The following is an 18,118-nucleotide window of genomic DNA, read 5'->3' as shown; positions in this document are numbered from 1 at the left end:
AATGGATATGGAGGGCTGACTGTATTGCCTCTTTATATAAGAGACTTGATATAAGGGTCCTTTTATATAAGGATCTTGGTATCCACGGGGTTAAGGAACCAATCCCCAACAGATACCTAGGGATGCCTGTATAACACCTCAAAGATAATTCATTCCAGAGAATCAAAAGTGTTGTTGTCATGTTCAGTTGAGACCTATGACTAGCACAGGGGTAGCCAGGATCGGACTTGCTAAGGATGTGCTGATATGACAGTGGGCATCACTTCGTAGGTGATGAGCCCTGTAAGGCCAACGAAAACTGTGGGGATTCCAGGAAGCATCATTCTCAACAGTGTGCACTTTTACAACACACACGCCTATTGACACTCTATATAATGCTTCTAATACTTCCTGCTTTTCCTATGTTACCTCATTTGATTCTCAGTTATCCAGTGAAGTAGATACTGTTTTTTCCTTAAATTAGACCAGCGTGAGGCACTGGTTAGAAACCAGAGGAAAAGAGCAGGGAGAAGCCAAGTTGCACTAAGGGATGACTAATAATGTGAAGGCAAAAATTTCGATTTCAAAACTCTCTGCAGAGTTAGCACATTGAACTGTCACTGGATAGCAGTTAAAACTATTCCTAAATGAAAATTTCAGCTATAGTTTGTAGCGTATTGAAACCATATTAGCCTATTTTGTCTCTTTACAGCACTGGCCAAGTTAACTTTTTTATATTTGTTGCTGATTTACTCTCTTTGCTGCCTCGTCTAACTTCCATTAAGTGGCCTGAGACAGGGAACAGAGTACCTAGCACACGATTTGCGGTAAATAAATACTTCTTGAATGAATGAATGAGTTCTGAAAGCAGAAAAAAATGACAAGAATGACATTTCTCTTCAGAAAACAACATTCTTTTTAGGTTCTTAATAGTGTACTACATTAGCAGTTTTATAAATTTGAAGTTAGAGCTCAGATTTAATTAGTATGAGGGTAATTTTATATGAAACCTGTCATTAAAAGTCCTCCCAGGGGGCTTCCCTGGTGGCGCAGTGGTTGAGAGTCCGCCTGCCGATGCAGGGGACACGGGTTCGTGCCCCGGTCTGGGCGGATCCCACATGCCGCGCAGCGGCTGAGCCTGTGCGTCCGGAGCCTGTGCTCCGCAACGGGAGAGGCCACCTCAGTGAGAGGCCCGCGTACCGCAAAAACAAAAAAAAAGTCCTCCCGGGAGATTCAAGGTCATCCAGAAAATGTCGACCTTTGGAGAGATTTCAGTTCTGACGTGGTACTGCATTTGAAACTGTGCCTTCCTAACGGTGTCTCATTTAATTCTGCTGAGCTTTTGTAGAATGTTCAAATGTCCTTGGAATTTTCCTCATGATTCTTTTACTCCTGAAAGGAGCGTGTTGACCACAAAGAGATTGTTCGTTGCATAAGGGAAAGCTGAAGGAGAAAACGTTATCAGAGAGAGAAGGAAAAGCACGTGTCACCCTATGTTTTCACAGTTACTCTTCTTTCTGCAAATGACATTTATATTGTTTCCTGTTTGATACCTACAAAGAGTGCACCCACAGACATGAAAGAGACCTCTTTTCAGAGTAGGAGGTACCTGGATGTTTGATCAGCCAAATGCCTATGAACTTGGATATTTAGACAATCCTAATAGGGTAGAGATGGAGGACATGCCTGTGTTGGAATTGTCAGAAGGGGATGAATATGAAGGAATGTGAAAGCTGAAGCTAGGAGGTAGCATGTTTTAACTGGACATACTGTCACTCCTAATAATTTTAGTAATTCTAAATCTCTTAATAAAAAGAAGGAGAAAACAGATTTTGGGTGGGCAGCTAGCGTTAATTCCCATATTAAGTAAATATTAAAAAATAATGAAAATAGTACATTGATGACTCGAGTTTGGAAAAACTACTGTGCAGGAATCAAATGTCCATGGATATCACATTAGGAAGAAATGAAGAGGGAAAATTCCTGAGCAGAGCCTTTTATAGATTAGAGGTTTACTTGGGCCAACACACCTTTACTCAGGTCAACTCATTTCAGCAACATTTATCATACTATCGTAGACGCTGATGAAATGGTTAAAAAATAAAAGGCTAAGGGACTTCCCTGGTGGTCCAGTGGCTAAGACTCCACACTACCAGTGCAGGGGGCCCGGGTTCGATCCCTGGTCAGGGAACTAGATCTCGCATTCCGCAACTAAAAGATGCCGAGTGCCACAACTAAGACCCAGCACAGCCAAATAAATAAAGAAATATTTAAAAAATAAAATTAAAAAAAAAGAAGGCTATGATCCAGTGTCAGAATGAGTAATGTGGGCCAGGGAATCCCAAAGCAAGCTGTGCATCAGAATCTCCAGACGAAGTTGCAAAAAAAAAAGATGTGTAGTGTCAATCCCTAGATATTACGATTCAGTGGATTTGGGATTCCAGAAGCTGTACTTTTTTTTTTTTTTTTTTTTTTTTTTTTTTTTTTTTTTTGCTGTACGCGGGCCTCTCACTGCTGTGGCCTCTCCCGTTGCGGAGCACAGGCTCCGGACACACAGGCTCCGCGGCCATGGCTCGCGGGCCCAGCCGCTCCGCGGCATGTGGGATCTTCCGGGATAGGGGCACGAACCCGTGTCCCCTGCATCGGCAGGCGGACTCTCAACCACTGCGCCACCAGGGAAGCCCCAGAAGCTGTACTTTTAAGGAGTCCCCTCGTGATACTGAGGCAGAGAATCCAAGGGCACTGGTCTTTGGAGATCACGGGTAGAAAATTGGTGTTCTGTACATTATGATTGTGCACATGGTAATTGACACGTTGATGTTTTCAAACAATAGTGGACACAGAAATTCCTGAGCCTTTGCTGTAAATGCAGGTTCCTGGTGCCACCCCCAGTGCTTTTGAAGAACTGGATCTTACAAGGGGCAGACATCTGAATTTGTAACTAGCAGCCCAACTGATTCAAAAGCAGGTGATCTGCACAACAAATGTTGAGAAACACTGATTTTTGAGAACTTAATATTTTCCAGGCACTGTGCTATAAACCATGTATACACAGTATCTGACTCCATCCTTCAAATAATCATATGGGCGAGGGACTTTTATTACCCCCATTTTACAGATGTGGAAACTGAAACATGGAGAAAACTGGGTCAAGATCATACTGTAAATAGCTGAGTTGACTTGCAGACTAGAACTGTCTGACAACAAGATTTATGATCGTAATACTAGATTGCCTCCTTGCTTTCAGGAGGTCAGAGGGGGAAAAAAAAAAGAATCTTCCCAGTTGAGGCAGACTTTATGAAGGCATTTAAACAAAAGTAGGATAAGGGGACTTTGGAATTTGTTGCTTGGTCCTTGGACACATAAAGTTTGAGCTGTCTCTAAAATGAATCCTTTTTTGCTCTTGTTTGTTTAGTTATAAAACTCTGAGAGGTCCAGCTGAAAGCAAGCGTGTTGATATTTTTTTCCTACAGTAAACAGTGGAATGGTGTCTGACGTTATTGAATAGCTGTTGGACTAGGCCATGACTTTAGAAAATGCTGATGTGTTTTTGAGGCTGACACCCCCTACATTGTTTTGCCTTTGATAGTCTTTTTTAAAATTGAAATATAGTTGATGTACAATATAATCTTAATTTCAGGTTTATTACATAATGATTTCACATTTGCATATGGTATGAAATTATCACCACGATAAATCTAGTAACCTTCAGTCGCTATGCACAGTTATTACAATATTATTGACTATCTTCCTTATGCTGTATGTTACATCCTCGAGACTTACTCCTTCAACGAACTGTTGGTTTTGTCCTTTAAAGGATAAATAAAGTAAGAAAATAGATAAGGAAGCCTGCAGATACAGTGAAAACAAAACAAAGGATACTGAAGCATAGATTATTTTTTTAATAACTTGCTCTTTTAGATTTAGTGATAATGTCAGCTGTCTCTCAAAAGATAACTTTTTTAAAAATTATAAATTTCTGCTGCCTATTAGCAGCCCTTTAGAGGGCAAATTTCCTGGGCATTAGAGAAGTAAAGGCTGTAAGTCAAAGATAACTTGTTTACCAGACAGGGACTGTAATTGAAATAGCCCTTTGGAATTAATGAAAGTATGAAATAGCTTTTCCCCAGCAGACCGAGAGGAGTCTAATTTAATTATCTGTGAGTGTCACAGGTTAGAAGCAGCCTTTCATTCACTTCTAGAAGCTGAGTATGGACAGCTCATACCTAGTGAAGGGAACAAGGAATTGGAGCCATGGGTATGTGAAGAATGTCTATGGGAGAGTACAGTGATCACAGGCCTCTGGGCTCCAATGGCAGTAATGGTTAGGTCCTATTTACTGTGTTTATCGGGGGCCTGAGACACTGAGGTATGACTTCAGTCCTTCGGCATTCAGCCAGAATCTACTGAACACTCCCCTATATCCTAGGCATTATGTAGGCACCATGCATACAGTATGGAACCATGAGTATTTTGTCCAACTGGTTTCCTTTTGGGGGACAGGGGGCAGGAGATTTCAAAACAAATGCCAAACTTCCTATCACTTCATTCCATACGTTATTTTTCTAACTTGAACTAGTTGCCACCTGAGGTAGGCAGAGTAATGGTCTCCCAGAGATGTCCACAGCCTAACCCTCAGAGTCTGTGGATATGCTGCCTTAGGTGGGAAAAGGAACTTTGCAGATGTAATTGAGTTAAAGCTCTTGAGGTGGTCAGATTTTCCTGGATTATCCAGGTGGCCCCAATTTCATCACATGGGTTCTTAAAAAGGGGGGCAGAGGGTCAGAATCAAGACAAAGGATGTGGTGACAGAAACAGAAGGAGCAATGTGATGTGGGGTCATGGGCCAAGGGATGTAGGCAGCGGCCTTTAGAAGGCAAGGAAATGGATTTTCCCTTCTAGCCTCCAGAAGGAAGGAGCCCTGCCAACACCTTGATTTTAGAACTTCTGACCTCCAGAACTGTAGGATAATAAATACCACTATGTTTGCAGTAATTTCTTAGAGCAGCAATAGGAAACTAATACACAAACTTTTAAAAATAGGGAGAACTCACATAATAATACAGATTGAGGGCTTCTTTTGAAAAATCAGAGACTGGGCAATGCTGAGCCCGCAGTCTTTCCTGGCAATGATAGGCTAAAGCTGAAAAGAAGCTACCTTATAAGTGGGATGTGGTTAGCTTGTTTTTTTCTTATATCTGGTCCTCTTTGGTCTCTGAATTTGTGACTGCTTGTCTAGAAGATTCTGTAGTTCGTATAGCCTCCATAACATTGCTGAAAGCATGTGTTTTGAATCGACTGTTATTTTAAGCCATGAGCTGGAAGGATCAGAAGCCACTTAACTTCCTAGTGGTTCCAATATCTAGAAAGGTTTGATAGTTACAAATATTCAAACACTATTTCATAGCCTACTGTACTCATCTGTTCTGTGTCCCTAAACATATGATATGTGGGTGATTTAAAACTACACAGTACGTTAAATTGGACCTCACCCTCTTAGAACTTGCAAACATTTGTACTGGGGTGAGCACCACCCACGAGGAAATGGGTTTACCAAAATAACAAAAACATGCAAATTAAATTTATAGCGTAATGGAATGTTTCGTCACCTTTAGAAAACAAACTGTGTTTCCTTTACTAGCCCCTCAATTGTTCAATGAAGAGTAAACATAAGAGACTAATTTTCGTTATAAATAGAAATATCCCTCTAGTGGAACAACCTATTATGGGTTATGAGACATTTACACCTTAGTCTTGAAACACTTTAATCAGATGTGAGACTGGGGGAGTCAAGAGCTTTGATGATTAGGAAGGGAAGTTAGGAGCTTGGATTAGACTGATGTCTGGCCTGAGTGAAGCCCTACGTGCCAGGAGGTGGGAAAGAGGGGCAAAGGGAAGGACCCGTGGGAAACAGCCTGCTGCACGGGCGCACAGAACAGGATCCCGGGCTCTCCAGCCTGCAGGAAGCATCATGGCTGAGCTCCCAGCCATCTCCCCTCCTATCTTTTACCTCATTTCCCCACATCATCCCCCTTTTCTTATAGGAGACAGCTTTGGGATATGAAAGTATCACAGCCTTGAAGACAGGGACTAATGTAACCTTGGCTGTACGTGACCTCTCTGAACCACAGTTCCTTCTATGAAATGGGGATAATAATAAATGCCTCATCGTGTTGGAAGGATTGAAAGAAGTGAAACATATCACAGTGCTTGTCTTATTTCCTAGAGCTGCCATAACAAACTGCCACAAACTGGGTGGCTTAAACAACAGAAATGTATGGCTTCACAGTTCCGGAAGCTAGAAACCCAAGATTCAGGCATTGGTGGGGTTGGTTCCTTCTGAGGGCTGTGAGGGAGAATCTGTTCCTTGTTCCTCTCCTAGCTTCTGGTGGGTTGCTGGCAATCTTAGGCATTTTGTGACTTCTAGATGCATCACCCTGATCTCTGCCTTCGTGTTCAGGTGATGTGCTCCTTGTGTGTGTGTCTGTGTCCAAATGTCCCCTTGTATAAGCACACCAACCATATCAGATTAGGGGCCCCTGTATTCTGGTATTACCTCATCTTAATTAATTACATCTGCAATGACCATATTTCAAAACATGGTCACATATTGTAGTATTGGAGTTAAGACTTCAACACATGAATTTGGGGGAGGGGGCAACACAGTACAACCCATAACAGTGCTCAGCATAGAGTAGGCTCGTAATACATGTTTACTCTCTCAGCTGTATCCTCCCTTGTCATAAGAGAATTCTTCCTTGGCATACAGATTTTTAAATGGTCAGATTTAAATGGCTCAAAATCTAATAACCCTCACACATGTCAGAATGGCTATCATCAAAAAGCAACAAATAACAAGTGTTCATGAGGGTGTGGAGAAAAGGAAACCCTCGTACACTGTTAGTGGGAATGTAAATTGGTGCAGCCACTGTGGAAAACAGTATGGAGGTTCCTCAAAAAACTGAAAATAGAACTACCTTACAATCCAGCAATTCCACTTCTGGGTATTTACCTGAAGAAAACAAAAGCACTAGTTCAAAAAGATACATGCACTCCAATGTTCATAGCAGCATTATTTACAGTTGCCAAGATGTGGAAGCAAGCTAAATGTCCATCAGTGGATGAATGGGTAAAGAAGATGTGGCATATATTTATATATATATATATATAAAGATAGATAGATAGATAGATATAGATATAGATATAGATATAGATATAGATATAGATACACAATGGGATATTAGCCATAAAAAATGAAATCTTGCCATTTGCAATAACATGGAACTAGAGGGTATTATGCTAAGTGAAATTAGTCAGACAGAGAAAGACAAATACTGTATGATTTCATTTACATGTGGACTCTAAAAAACAACAAACAAAACAAAACAGAAACAGATTCATTAATATAGAAAAAAAAACAGGTGGTTGCCAGAGGGGAAGGGAATGGGGAGATGGGCAAAACAGGTGAAGGGGGTTTAGAGGTATAAAATAAATAAGTCACAGGGATGTAATACACAGCATAAGGAATAGAGTCAATAATACTGTAATAATTTTGTATGGCGACAGAGGGTTATTGTGGTAATCATTTCATAATACATTTAAATGTTGAATCACTATATTGTACACTTGAAACTAACATAACATTGTACATCAACTGCACTTCAATAAAACCCAAATTTAATATGCCATGTTCTCTAAACCTTTCTCTCCCAATTGCCTCTTCTAACTTACCACTATTTTTAAAAGACTCAAAGACATAGCAAACCCCAAACAATTCTGACCTTACTCAATTATAATATTGTGTAATTCAGGCAGGGCACGGAGTTGAAATGTACTTTCGGACTTTTCTCAGAAAAGGTTGAGCCGAGCAAACAAGAAAACAAGACGAAAAGGGAATGTTTACAGGTTTAAAAGAATAAACAACTCTGAAGCACTCGAAGGAATCCATTTTCATGCAAAAGCAGGTCTCCATTCCAAACAGCTGGTGTTTTGAAGTGGTCCACAGGAAGTGGCCGTGTCCTGGGGAGAAGCCCAGGATGTTACCAGTTGAGCCAAGGCGCTGAGGGAGGCTACAAACAAATCTTTTGACTCTAAATGGAATGGTTGGTGAGACAGCCTTCTAGGAGTCAAGGCTCACTAGTGAGGGAAGGGCTACAGAATGGGCAGGTCTCGATCCAGAAACCTGGGTGGGGGAGGTGAAACAGCTTAATGGTCGTGGAACCAGGGTTTGTCTACAGGGAAGGAGAGAAGAAGCTGTCTAGTGGTAAAAACTAATACAGGCAGGAAAAAAGGGCAGGCAGACTTTTTCAAAGTGGGCAGGACAGGGGGCATACACAGCAGAATCTAGTTTGGGGCTCAAGTTCATGGTGAGGATTTCTCCCAGAATGCTGAGTGGTTGGTGAGGGGTTCAGGGTAGGATTTGGGTCATGTTACCACTCACCCTTTTCCTTTCTGAAGTCCCCAACAGGGAGCAAGAGAGAATGATGTACTAATGGGAAACAACCAAAAAAAAAAAAAAAAAACACATCTATTAATAGCTGAGCAAGTGCCCAATAAACCCTAATGCCAAACTCGGATGAATGTTGGGTTATGTAAAACATGGCTGAAGTAATGTACCTTGCTTGCCTCCTATGGCCTCTCCTGAAGCTAGGATGCTTGGATATGGAAATAAGTCCGTGGTGTGGACCAAAATGGACAGTCTACCCCTAGCCTCAGTCCAGCATGTATGTTCTTACCATGTAGACACAGGGATTGGGAGTGATTGGGTAGTGACCACAGATACCCACCTTTGACAAACATGACAATGCCTGCTATTTAGAGTCCCGAAGACAGTTCCTAGATTTGGACAGTTACAGTCATAGCACCTCTTTCCTTGGAGAAAGAGTTAATTAGATTGAGGTGGAGAAAAGGGCAGAAACAGGGGTGGTTCTCCTCCTCCCTGTGGTAGGGGCTCCAGCAAGGCTGTCATTCTGCTTTTCAAAAGGCAAAAGCAGGCGCTTCCCTGGTGGCGCAGTAGTTAAGAATCCGCCTGCCAGTGCAGGGGACACAGGTTTGATCCCTGGTCCAGGAAGATCCCACATGTCACGGAGCAACTAAGCCCGTGCGCCACAACTACAGAAGCCCACGCACCTAGAGCCTGTGCTCTGCGCCAAAGACGATTTACCACAATGAGAAGCCAGTGCACCGCAACGAAGAGCAGCCCCCGCTCGCCACAACTAGAGAAAGCCCGTGCACAGCAACGAAGACCCAATGCAGACAAAAATAAATTTTAAAAAAATTCTGAAAAAAATAAAAAAGGCAAAAGCAGGCGTAGGGTGGGAAATCATCCCAAACTTAACGAGGCTCAGGCTCAAGTGGATAGATCTGGTTCTTTCAAGTCATTAGTCCAAGTTGATTATGTTTAGCCTGAACTCACTGTAAAACAGAGAGAGTCATCCATGTAGAATCCAACAATCTTTTTAAAGCAGGAAGAGACCCTGGAATCACTTCATGGGATGTGTCTTAGAATGCTGTCATTTTGAAGAGTTGTCTCGTTAGTAGTAAGCAAATGAAGCAAAGCAATTGAAAGGTCAGGTTCATGTGATTGAAATGCCGTCTCCTGAGAGCATTTCAGGAGCGAGCACGGCCCCATCCTGTGCCGCGATGGGGGCTAGACCTTCACATGCCTTCTACCTCCTCTTTGCGTGACGCTCTATGATGAGAGGAGACTTAAAACCCTGGCTATGGGGCTTCCCTGGTGGCGCAGTGGTTGGGAGTCCGCCTGCCGATGCAGGGGACGCGGATTCGTGCCCCGGTCCGGGAGGATCCCACGTGCCGCAGAGCAGCTGGGCCTGTGAGCCATGGCCGCTGAGCCTGCACGTCCGGAGCCTGTGCTCCGCAACGGGAGAGGCCACAACAGTGAGAGGCCCGCGTACCGCAAAAAAAAAAAACAAAAAACAAAAAACAAAAAATACCCTGGTTGTGCACTTACCTCCGTGGATATGTGTGATCTGCCCTAAGGTTGGCTTCATTATGAAATCCCGGGGACCAAGGCATTACTTTTAATAGAGCCACCAAGGCCTCTGTGAGAGTCCATTAGCATCTGACCTTCTGCATACTCAGTAAATAAGACAACTTTCAAAAAAATCTACTCTGGGTCTGCAAGTGTTCAAAGGGAAAAAAAAGACAAAATTGGAAAACTGACTGAAAATAGAGTGGGTTCAGACCATTTTCTTATGATTAATTTCTTGTCTTAACCTTGCGCCCCAAATTCAAAACGTGACCTGGTTTGGAAATAGGGTCTTTGCAGATGTAATTAGTTGAGTTCATATTGGAATACAGTAGGCTCTAAATCCAATGACGGGTGTGCTTATAAGAAGGCCATAAGAAGACACACAGAAAGCAGTCCATGTGACCACAGAAGCAGAGATTGGACACATGCAGTACGAAGCCACAAAACACCAAGGAGCACTGGTAGCTACCACATGCTAGGAAGAGGCAGGGAAGAATTCTTCCCTGGAGTCTCCAGAGGGAACATCGTCCTGCCGACACCTGAGGTGATTGATTTATCTATCACCCAAGCGCCAGAGTCTCACCTCACTAACTTGTATGTTGACTCTGGTGAGCGTTCCAACCATAAGCCCAGAATCTGGGGCTTTACTATATATGGCTTATAGGAGTCCAGACCCAGTTTCACAATTTGGCAGAAGAGAGCCAGCTTGAACTCGAAGACTGCTGCTGTTGGTTGTTGGGAGAGTTGGCGTATAAAAATGATGTCCTCTTTAATTGCCCCACAGTCAGACTATATTTTTCATCCCATATTTTTCACTCGGCTTTCTCCAGCATTTTTCATCACTGTCTTGACATCCAGCAGACAAAAGGGATCACTCAGTCTGCTGCTCACTGTAAGCCACCCTTGAATTCGCCGTGTAATCCAGGTGCCAAACAATTTGGGAATTGTGTGAGAGGCAAGAAATGAGTCCTGTGAAGCTGAGGCTCCCCCAGAACCCCGTCCTGAACCTTCTTTTTCTAGCCTTCTTCCCCTTTCTCCTTTGCTTTCTCTTTCTTTCCATTCTCCTCTGTGTCAAGCTGTGGATGACCCACCTGGCTCCTGAATGCTGGGTCTCTGCATGGTTCAGGACCACTTGGAAGAGAGTTGCAGGTTGAGTGGGACTCGCTTAGCGCTTCCCTGTGCTCCCTTTGGCCGCATTTAAACTCCTTCCTCTTCTTTCGGTAAAGTGGAGATGATCTTTATCTGCCTCTCGGAGAGTTGGTGCAGGGATTATCTAATGTTTGTGACGCATTTGGAAGTTGATAACTGCTAATTATTTTACCCTGATATCTTGTCTTTTGCTCTAAATACTTTGCAACCTGAGGTGAAAAGACATAAATTAAAAAGTGGTGGAGATAACCATGATCTCCAAAACAAAGGTTGTGATTGACCTTCTTCTTTTATGAACTGCTTTCACTCTACTATTAGTCACTCCGTCTATTCTAGACCTTCCTTCCTGAGCAGGACGGCTGGAAGAAGAGTGCACTCGAAGTAGGCAATGGAGAGAGTTAATCTACCAGTACCTGCCGTTTGGGAAGAGCTTTATATACATTGTCTCATTCAATCCTCATATAATATGCATAGGAGGTCATTATTAGCATCTTACACATCAGTGAACAAGTGCTTATGGCAGTTCTGCTGAGAACTGGTAAAGCCAGATTTTGAAGATGTTGTTTGGCTCCAAAGACTTCTTCCTCACCTTGTGCTCAAGTAGAAGGAGAAAATAAGTATGTTATTTGTAATGAGGTGGATGGACGTAGAATCAGTCTGTCATACAGAGTGAAGTAAGTCAGAAAGAGAAAAACAAATACCGTATGCTAACACATATATATGGAATCTAAAAAAAATGGTACTGATGAACCTAGGGACAGGACAGGCATAAACACACAGACGTAGAGAATGGACTTGAGGACACGGGGAGGGGGAAGGGTAAGCTGGGACAAAGTGAGAGAGTGGCATGGACATATATACACTACCAAATGTAAAATAGATAGCTAGTGGGAAGAAGCCACATAGCACAGGGACATCAGCTCAGTGCTTTGTGACCACCTAGAGGAGTGGGATAGGGAGGGTGGGAGGGAGGGAGACCCAAGAGGGAGGAGATATGGGGGGGGATATGTATATACGTATAGCTGATTCACTTTGTTATACAGCAGAAACTAACACACCATTGTAAAGCAATTATACTCCAATAAAGATGTTAAAAAAAAAAGAAAATAAGTATGTTGGGAAGAGTGAGTTGGTATGAGGAGAGAAAAAGAGACCCACACGTTGTTTTTTGCCCTGTGAGCAAAGTCCACAGAACACAGAAGAGGTATAAAGCAAGAGTCTAGAAACTAAAGCAGTCCCAGCCTATATAGCAGGGAATTTTAAACTAAAAAAAAAAAAAAGAAGATCTGATTTTGAATTTGGAGAGGCTGTTAGCAATAATTTAGTCTTACCCTATCCTTTGGCAGATGAGGACATTAGAGCTCCAAAGGCAAATAATTCTTGCCCAAGGTCACTCAGATCTTTAATTTGATATTCTTAGTAGAAAGGGCTAATATTTTCTTAATTCCATAGACCTCTTTACTTATTGTTTGTTAATTTTTATCTATTTTTAATTTTATTTATTTATTTATTGAGATATAACTGACATACTGTATAAGTTTAAGGTGTACAGCATAATGATTTGGCTTACCATACATCATGGACTGATTACCACAGTAAGTTTAGTGAACCTCCACCATCTCATAAAGATACAAAATAAAAGAAAAAGAAAAAATATATACATTTTCCTTGTGATGAGAACTCAAGATTTGCTCTCTTAACAGCTTTCATATATAGCACACAGCAGTGTTAATTATATTAATCATATTGTACATCATTAGTAATTATTTATTTTATAACTGCAAGTTTGTACCTTTTGGCCATCTTCCTCCAATTCCCCCTCCCCCATCCCAGCCTCTGAACCACAAATCTGATCTCTTTTTCTATGAGTTTGTTTGTTTGAAGTATTATTGACCTACAACACTATATTAGTTCCAGGTGCACAACATAGTGATTCGATATTTCTACACATTGCAAAATGATCACCATGAGAAAAGCTAATATGTTTAAGACTTGCCTGTTTACTGCACTCAAGACACTTTTCTAAGTTCTTTATGTGTATTTATTCATTTAACCTTTACAACTCTAAGAGGCAACAGCATCATTCTTTTCTTTGCGAGTACCTACAGAAAGGGCACGGAAAAGGTTTGGGGTTTGTTTTTTTTTTTTGTATTTTTCATTATCTTATAACTTTAATTTTTTTAACATCTTTATTGGCGTATAATTGCTTTACAATGGTGTGTTAGTTTCTGCTTTGGTAAAACCATCTCTTTGAAAGTAATCTGCAGATTCCAGGTATTTTAGAGGAAACGAGTTCAGCAGTTTTCAAACTGTATTTCAATGTTTGTTAGGAACCCCGCTCAGAGGTGTGAGTTGTTGGAGGATAAAGCCATAAAGTCTGGGACCCCAACCCGGCTGCAACCCTATACAAACTCTCTTTCAGTTGTTTCACATTTTGCTTTATGACTAGATGACTGTTGAGACCTGCCTCAAATTGAGGATTCAATGACTACTTCCCTCAATTCTTTTTTAAATTGAGATAAAATTGACATAGAACATTGTGTAAGTTTAAGGTATACAACGTGTTGATATCATACATTTATATCTACTTCCCTCAGTTTTCAACCTTGACTTCTTACCACTCTCTCTTAGATTCTGCTTGTCTTTTCGTAAACCTTTTCTCTCATGCTCTGCAGAGGTGACTGTGCGATATCCCCCCATGGGATTTAGCTCACTTCAGTTACGCATCAGAATAATTTCAAAATTGAATATCTGTTTCCCTGCTTTTTCGCTTCACCTTCTTCATTAGAAACATGATCAGTTCCTGAGTCTCTGACCGCTGCAGCATCTGATGGCGGGAAGCCGGAGTGGGGATGAAAGTTGTCACAGCCGTTTCAGGAGTCACATTTCAATAAAATGCAGACACATCCCCAGAACTGTTGCATAGACACTGGAGAATCTTTGGGTGCCAGGAAATTTGGACTTGTAACAGAAGCTGTCACCAAACAACAACCTAAATATTCAAGCCTGAAGAAAAGTGTCCTTGAAAGGCTTTACAATGTGAAGCTCACGTGGCCCAAAGTATAGTTTTAAAAACCTGTTCTTCAACATGAATTTTTTCTCCTTGGAAAGTCAGTGGTCCTCATGAGCAGACTTCTACCTTTGAGCATCCACATAGTATCAAAACGAACATTCTGCACACAAGGATGGTGGGGATTGCCCACTCTGAGTCTTCTCGCAGTAGAATTAACTTATCAACATAGAAGTCTTTAATGAGCCACAAAATGTTTTAGGGCTTTGGAATTATTCATACCTATATATGCCACTTAACATGTGGGTGAGTTTATGATTCCACCATTAGAAAGGTCTGCACTTTACTGATGGTATTTACTGTTGACATTTATTTTACAAACTTAATATTGTTTTTGAAGAATGATGCTTAGTTGTGTTCACATTTAAATGACTGGTTCCAGTCAAAGTTAATGGATCAGATCTGACTAGGTAAGTAAGACAGGCGTTTTGGGAGGATTGTTTGTAGCTTCTCCAGTCCTATTTAATGAGCTGGAAAAGTAATTTACTAGGTTTAATGTAGAGGCTGGAAAAAATTTATTCTAAACCCCCCAAACACTTTATGCCTTGAGACCATAGCTTATTCACCTTGTAGGGTCTGGTACATTGCCTTCTCTAACAATTCATTCTGATCTCTTGAAGATACTGTTGGAAAAAGCAATAAGCTAAAGCTCAATTTTTTTGTATGCATAAAATGCATAAAGGGGGAAATAAGCCAGGCAGTCATTCACATTCTAGTATAAATAGCTCTACAGGGGATTTCCTCATTCTAAAAAGTAAACGTTTATTTGGAATTGTTGGAAGGTGGGCATTAAAAAGTAAAGGTGATCATTGTGTAATGAATTCTTCCTGGCAGGAGAATGAGTTGAAATTGTCAGCACCGAAGATAATCTTGTCTTGCCTTATAGTTTTTCCCAGGGAAAGTAGGTAGTCATATTGTTGCCGTTTCCAAATAATACCTTTTTTTGATAAGTTTAAAAATTGGTGAGCCTGCCACAGTTTTTCCACCCTGAGTTTCACCATCTGCCAGGTACCAGGCTCAGCACATAACATGCACTGTCTCATTTAATCTCCTCTCCAGCATTATGAGGTCCATGCTACTAAACAGGCTCTAAATGATGTTTAATCTGCATTTTAGACATTTTAACTCAATCTTCACAACAACACTCTGATATAGGTACTATTATTTCCCCATTTTACAGATATGAAAACTGAGATACAAAGAGAGTAGTTGACTTGCCCAGGATCCCACTGTCTTGTGGGGATATTGTAGCAAGTTGTGGAGCTATGATTTGTGTTCAGGCATTCCAGCTCCAGAATATACTGTTGTATATTGTGTTATCATTATCAGTGAGGAAACAGAAGAACAGAGAAGAACAACCTGCTCCAAGTTACACAGGTCAGGCAGCCGATAAGCTACATAAACCTACAAAAGCTGAACCCTCATGTCATCCTGCACACCTTCTCTTTTTTTTTTTTTTTTTTTTTTTTGCGGTACACGGGCCTCTCACTGTTGTGGCCTCTCCTGTTGCGGAGCACAGGCTCCAGACGCACAGGCTCAGCGGCCATGGCTTACGGGCCCAGCCGCTCCACAGCGTGTGGGATCTTCCCGGACCGGGGCACGAACCCGTGTTCCCTGCATCGGCAGGCGGACTCTCAACTACTGCGCCACCAGGGAAGCCCTGCACACCTTCTCTTTGATCAGTCATGTGTAAAGCCACATACACTTGCTTCCACCTCAATACAGATCTCACTGTGGTGCTTAGAAAAGATAATGATAAGCATAGAAAGGGAAGAAATTAGCTTTATCATTTATTTAGCTTACTGTTTATTTAGTTTACTGTTTCTTTTATTTCTGAATAAATTGGAGATGGTGGTTCATTATGAGAGAGTTGAATCATCACTGGATTAATTGCCAGTGTCAGAGACAATCTTAACCTCGTCTAGAGCAGTGTTTGTTATCTTTAATGACAGTAAGAATCACCCGAAGATCTCGTAAAATGCAGATTCTGATTCAATAGTCTGGGATAGACCTGAGATTCTGCATTTCTAGCAAGCTTCCAGGTGATGCTGATGCTACTGGAACATGATCTGTGCTTGAAGTACCAAGGCTAGAGCATTGAGCTTTTCCAAACTGATCAGAAAAATTTATCCCAGGGCCCAGAGTTCAAGTGGGAAGGAGGGCATTTTCATAGATGGAAGAACACTTAGGGAGTCTGGTCAAATCAACACTGGGCAGAGGAGGGATGGCTCATGAGGTAAGATCTGAGCTACACAGACTCTCAGGATCGAAAGGAACTTTAAAGGTCATCTGGTCCAAACATCCAGCTGATGTTTGAATCCTCTTGAATCCCTGCCAGGTCATCTCAGCCCTTGAGTTACAGAAGTATTCTCCATGAAAGGAAATAAACATTCAGTTGAACAAAAGAATTTTAAGATGCTGCCTGAATCACAGAAACAATCTAAGAGTGAAAGACTGGGGGAAGAGCTGTGATGTCTCATGCCTGTGAAGACAGACATTTGCCTCCGTGGTATATTTTTGGAGGCTTTGGATATTTATTCAAAAGCTTTCAGGGGCTTCCCTGGTGGTGCAGTGGTTGAGAGTCCACCTGCCGAGGCAGGGGGCGCAGGTTCGTGCCCCGGTCTGGGAGGATCCCACATGCCGCGGAGCAGCTGGGCCCGTGAGCTATGGCTGCTGGGCCTGCGCGTCCAGAGCCTGTGCTCCGTGACGGGAGAGGCCACGGCAGTGAGAGGCCCGCGTACCGCAAAAAAAAAAAAAAAGCTTTCAGACCTTACTGTTTCATAATAAAAACAATGCACTCTACCAGAGAACCAGCTGGGAGTGCTTATTCCCCTAGGCATCTGCGTCCCACTATGAAATAGAGATTTCAGTGCTGACTGGCAGGTGAGAAACAGTGACAGATGTTTGGCTGCTGGGCTACTTCTTGGCTGCACTGACTGTATATACCAGGGCCCTTGAGAAAACATATTTTCAAGGACCAAGAATCATGCAACAATGAATAGTTTCTTCTCATTTTGATTTTTACAACCTAAACCAAAAGGCACTTGTATTGTTGGGTCTTCTGATTGGGGGGTGCCAACTTCTTTTCAGTTACTCTTCTCAGGCTGTTGCTTGATGGGTCTCTGCTTTCTGTTTCAGGTGCCCGGGGACAGCGAGAAACCGTGGAAGCCAGCCCTGGTTGTGCTGACTGAGAAGGACCTTCTAATTTACGACAACATGCCACGGAGGAAGGAAGCCTGGTTCAGCCCAGTTCACACGTACCCTCTCCTTGCCACCAGGTAACCGTGGTTTTGTGTCCGGGTATGATGTGTAGTCTGTTTGAAACTATTTTAATCAGTTACAATTATTTCAACATATTATGATATTACTGCTTCCTCTTGCAACAAGAGCTGAGAGATCCTCCAGAATATAGCCAACGTTTTTAGCCATTTACTGATAGATTATTATTTATGACCAAACACAGGGCAACACAAAGCCAGAGAACAAACTGCTTCTCCATCTGGAAGGAACAGTGCCATCTGTGATATGGTCCCAGCCTAGTCACCTTCCTGGGTCTCCATCCCATTCCCTCTGAGATGAACTGTACCAGTGTGTTTACAGTCTTGACGTTCAGGTAGAATTAAGAAAGGGGCTTCACTTGGTGGCACAAAAAATGTCATGTGGGAATGTCCCATTGTGCTTTTTAAAGCTCACTCAGCGGGAGACCCCATAACAAGTTCTTCTGCAGTTGTGTGATGCTTCCCGTGGAAGTGGGGCTGCCAGGGTCCGTCTGTTTCTTAGCACCCTCAATGCACATTTATTGTTCATGTGACATTATCCTAATACATCATATGCTTACCCCCCCCACCTTCTTTAAAGCCCTATATCCTGAGCATGAAAGCACATCAAACCAGAGTCTTGCCTTCAGACCTGGCTTCTGTTGCGAGCTC

At 42.2% G+C, this 18,118-nt stretch overlaps 1 protein-coding gene across 1 annotated transcript in view; it reads left to right on the top strand.

Moving 5' to 3' along the window:
* The window catches only part of SNTB1 (syntrophin beta 1), a 221,521-nt gene that overhangs the window by 168,961 nt on the left and 34,442 nt on the right, over positions 1 to 18,118 (top strand). Inside the window, exon 4 of the mRNA XM_081258841.1 lies at positions 17,328 to 17,467. Within this exon, the coding sequence (XP_081114967.1) occupies positions 17,328 to 17,467 (140 nt within the window). The remainder of the gene's footprint in view (positions 1 to 17,327; positions 17,468 to 18,118) is intronic.

Source organism: Mesoplodon bidens (genome assembly GCF_964165515.1).
Source record: "Mesoplodon bidens genome assembly, chromosome: 16".
NCBI classification, from domain to species: Eukaryota; Metazoa; Chordata; class Mammalia; order Artiodactyla; family Ziphiidae; genus Mesoplodon; species Mesoplodon bidens.
The sequence above is the reverse complement of the archived record's forward strand: the minus strand, read 5'-3'. Positions and strand labels throughout refer to the sequence as shown.